The sequence below is a fragment of the Sprattus sprattus genome (assembly GCF_963457725.1).
Source record: "Sprattus sprattus genome assembly, chromosome: 16".
NCBI classification, from domain to species: Eukaryota; Metazoa; Chordata; class Actinopteri; order Clupeiformes; family Clupeidae; genus Sprattus; species Sprattus sprattus.
In genome coordinates, this window is record NC_137914.1 from 2,500,045 (window position 1) to 2,505,044 (window position 5,000).

General features: G+C 49.8%; 1 protein-coding gene across 1 annotated transcript in view; it reads left to right on the forward strand.

The window, feature by feature from the left end:
- Positions 1-5,000, forward strand: part of atad2b (ATPase family AAA domain containing 2B) — a 90,557-nt gene that overhangs the window by 77,301 nt on the left and 8,256 nt on the right. The window contains 1 exon segment of the mRNA XM_080854466.1: positions 1,648-1,807. Within this exon segment, the coding sequence (XP_080710592.1) occupies positions 1,648-1,807 (160 nt within the window).

Here is a 5,000-nt window from a genome sequence, read left to right on the forward strand (position 1 = left end):
ACACACACACACACACACACACACACACACACACACACACATACTGTTATGGTCTAGGGGAAACCATAAAGTAAGGGAGGACGGAGACGTAGCTTTCTTTATCAACATCTAAGGTTTATTTCATAAACCAAACGAAAACGACAGAAATGACAAACGACTGGACTAACGAGTAGGCAGGAAGCGATCAGTAATCAGTAGTGTGGTGCGAACGACTGTTGCGTGTAGGTAATATACTGCGTGCATGTTGCATGTTACACCAAGTAAAGATAAACACAAATAACAGCAGCAGTTAGAAGCAGGCAGCAGCAAGGCGCAAAGCGGCAGAGCAGCGGAACGGGAAGCAGATATAGGCCGCGTCCTAAGCGACCCCGCCCACCTCAGTCCTAATCGGGATGACACCTGCAGACAATCACAAGCAAGGCCTGGTGGCCGTCACACACACACACACACACACACACACACACACACACACACACACATGCTGACCGTGGACTTGAGTCGCTCTCGATCAAGAGCACCTTAGGTCTATTCTGGGTCTGTTACTGAATTACCTGCCTCGGTACCCTGTAGAGGGCGGGTCCAGTTGGCACATTTGCTGGGGGGGGGGGGGCTTCCTAATGTTACAATAAGCAACAACAGAAAATACCTATTTTGAGTGGAATAAATCTGACTGACTACAAGCAAAAGTCAAAAAGCAGACACTAATCTCATCCTACAAAATAGGAGTGCAAAAAACAGACGGAATGTTAAATTCAATTTAGAAATGTACAGAAATGTACAGACCATTTCCATTTAAACTAAATTAGTAGGTATGTTATTGCTCCGAGTTGAAACATCAGCAACACCTCCAAGAGGAAACGCTTCATTAGCAAGTGCAACATACTATACAGATAAGTTGATTGTTGCTGATCTACCGTCACTTTTAATGCAGCGTCATCGTTAGCACAGAGCTATCCACATGGTCTGATGTCTGGTGTGCGGCAAGGGTGTACTATTTCCCCATTCTCTTCCTAATTGCCATTGACTGGGTCATGAGGAATACAATTGACAGACCCAGGGGTATCCGATCCACTTTGTTCTCCCAACTTAAAGACGTAGATTTCGCCGATGATCTTGCTGTCCTTGCACCAAAGCACATCCACCTGCAGGAGAAAACTGACAGACTGAACGAATTTGCCCAACAGGTAGGGCTGAACATAAATGCACCCAAAACTCAAGTGATGTGCATCAATGCCAACCCAGATGCACCAATCACAGTGAACGGGAACACTCTTGACTATGTTGAGGACTCATCAGCTAAGACAACTCTGCACAAAAAGACATCAGAGCAAGACTCGGAGAGGCACAGGGTGCTTTTGCTAGGCTACACTCCATCTGGAAGTCTAAGCAATACAGCTTAAGAACAAAGGTCCGACTCTACAACAGGAACGTAAAATCTGTGTTGTTGTACGGCTCGGAGTGCTGGCGAGTAACATCTTACGACATGAAAAAAGTCGAAACCTTCCACAATGGATGCCTCAGGAAACTCTGTTGAATCTTCTGGCCTGAGAAAATATCCAATGCACATTTATACAAGAAGACTAAGTGCAACAGTGTGGTACTAGAGATCAAACGCCACCGATTCAAATGGCTCGGACACGTTCTCAGGATGGACCAGGACTGCATCCCTAAGATCGCCCTACGATGGACTCCACCTGGGAAAAGGAAGCAAGGCCGGCCCAAGAACACCTGGCGGCGAACGGTGACAGCGGAGCTGAAGGAGAAGAACCTAACCTGGGGGCGACGCACAGCATCCGGCACAAGACAGGTCCAGATGGAGGCAGATCGACGAAGCCTCAGTAGGGACGAAGAGGATTAATAAAATAATAATAATAATGCAGGGATCAAGAGAATGTTGTGATTGTGATCAAATTGTATTCATCTCCTAATGTAAAAGGACGCTAGAGCTTTGAAACCCGGGACAAAAAGCTCAGTTGACCAATAACAAAAACAGAACAGTAATCCACCTATATGCTTCATGCCCCAAAGACTTCATATTAAAGTTGGCCAGTGTGGGGCACTATTTGCACAGCTTACTTTGTCAGTTTGTCTATGCAGTTCACAGCAACAGGCAACACAGGTAAGTAATCAATCATTACATGTAACAGACAGACACACAGTTTGAGTCCATCTATGTATGATTGTGTGTGTGTTTGTATTTTTGTGTGTGTGTGTGTGTGTGTGTGTTTGTATTTGTGTGTGTGTGTGTGTGTGTGTGTGTGTGTGTGTGTGTGTGTGTGTGTGTGTGTGTGTGTGTCCAAGCGGCTCCCAGTAATGAGCTACCTGCCTCATCTTAGACAGTTGGGGCTGTCAGACAGTAGCTACCTCTGCCACTGATCCAGCCCTCCTCAGACACACGCACGCACACACACACACACACAGGCGCCTTCCTTCCCCCTCAGCTGCTACTAGCCTGCTACGAGGGTTCAGCTTCAGGTGATCACAGATGACGGGCTATGCTAACGCTAACCCCTCAGCTGCTACTAGCCTGCTACGAGGCTTCAGCTTCAGGTGATCACAGATGACGGGCTATGCTAACGCTAACCCCTCAGCTGCTGCTAGCCTGCTACGAGGCTTCAGCTTCAGGTGATCACAGATGACGGGCTATGCTAACGCTAACCCCTCAGCTGCTGCTAGCCTGCTACAAGGCTTCAGCTTCAGGTGATCACAGATGACGGGCTATGCTAACGCTAACCCCTCAGCTGCTGCTAGCCTGCTACGAGGGTTCAGCTTCAGGTGATCACAGATGACGGGCTATGCTAACGCTAACCCCTCTGCTGCTGCTAGCCTGCTACGAGGGTTCAGCCTCAGGTGATCACAGATGACGGGCTATGCTAACGATAACCCCTCAGCTGCTGCTAGCCTGCTACGAGGCTTCAGGTGATCACAGATGACGGGCTATGCTAACGATAACCCCTGATTGCTCCCCTTCTCTCCCTCAGTGGAAGAGCACGGTAGCCAGCCTGTCAGACCCTGTGTGTGTGTTCTCAGACGGGTCGAGACGGGAGCACAGCGTGGGGGTGTAAAGGGTTTCAGCGCTGCTCCTCCATCTACAGTAGTGATGCAGTGCTACACACACACACACACACACACACACACACACACACACGTCAGCGCTACTCCTCCATCTACAGTAGTGATGCAGTGCTACACACACACACACACACACACACACACACACACACACACACACACACACACGTCAGCGCTACTCCTCCATCTACAGTAGTGATGCAGTGCTAGCGCATGTTCCAGTCCTTGAGCATTCTTCTGTTCCCCATCTTCCCAGATCTCAAAAAATAAACACACGCAAACAAGCCAACACACACACACACACACAAACACACACACACACACACTCACACACACACATACAGGCACCCTGGAGTCCTCACGGCACTAAGTGGGCAGATGGCCTAATCACTGTCTGGAGCTGCTCTTAGACGCTGAATGAAAAGGAGTGACTCACGGTCGGTCTCTCCACTTCTCTCTGCATCCCCCTTCACTCCCTGGCGCTGCCGGAGTGCTTTTCACACACACACACACACACACACACACACACACACACACACACCAGCCCCTTCACTCCCTGGCGCTGCCGGAGTGCTTTTCTCTGCGTCGCGCCGCTTTTTTACCTGGGACCTGAAAGCTCTGACAGGCAGTCATTTCAGACGCCGCAATCTCCCGACACCCCGCTTGGCCCCCATAAAGCCCTAAATTGAGCGACAGCTCGTCTCTGTCAGGGGTGTGTGTGTGTGTGTGTGTGTGCAAGCGTGCGTGTGTCTGTGTGTGTGTGTGTGTGTGTGTGTGTGTGTGTGTGTGTGTGTGTGTGTGTGTGTGTGTGTGTGTGTGTGTGTGTGTGTGTGTGTGTGTGTGTGTGTGTGTGTGTGTGTGTGTGTGTGTGTGTGTGTGTGTGTGTGTGTGTGTGTGTGTGTGTGTGTGTGTGTGAGGGGCTGGTGGCGATACGGCCACAGAGAGGGAGTGCAGAGCCACAGTCACACTCCAGAGCCAACCAACCGCTCTGAGCCGAAACGGGCTGAATTCAGATTCATGGCGCAGTTTTGCCATGTAAGGCAATGGACCTGGCAGTACAAAGCCATACTCACTGTCCTTTCTCTCTCTCCTTCCCTCTCTCTTTCCTGGCCCAGTACCTAGTGTGTGTGTCAGAAAGGCTCGGGGCTCTGCTGCTTCTCTGGAGTGGGCCATCACACACTCTTTGGAGATGGAAAGGAGAGATAGGGTCTCTAATCCTCAGATTACTGCCGGGGTGGGATGTCTTGTGTGATAGTACACCATCTTTTAAAGATTTATTTTGGGGCTTTGATGCCTTTAATCAGATAGGACAGTAGAGAGAGACAGGAAGTGAGCTGGAGAAAGATCGGGAGAAGGATTGGGAAATGACCACGAGTCGGACTCGAACCGTGTCCCCATGGGTATTCCGACCCATTCATGGTACAGGGCTGCTGCTGCTTGCGCCACAGCTCCCCCCATAGTACGCCATCTTGAATGATCCTCAGATACACTGCCGGGTAGGGACGTCTTGAGTGATAGTACACCATCTTGACTGATCCTCAGATAGGCTGCCGGGGTGGGATGTCTTGTGTGATCGTACACCATCTTGACTGATCCTCAGATACACTGATGGGTTGGACGTCTTGTGTGATAGTACACCATCTTGACTGATCCTCAGATAGGCTGCCGGGGTGGGATGTCTTGTGTGATCGTACACCATTTTGACTGATCCTCAGATACACTGATGGGTTGGACGTCTTGTGTGATGGTACACCATCTTGACTGATTCTCAGATACACTGCCGAGGTTGGACGCCTTGTGTGATAGTACACCATCTTGACTGATTCTCAGATACACTGCCGAGGTTGGACGCCTTGTGTGATAGTACACCATCTTGACTGATTCTCAGATACACTGCCGGGGTGGGATGTCTTGTGTGATAGTACACC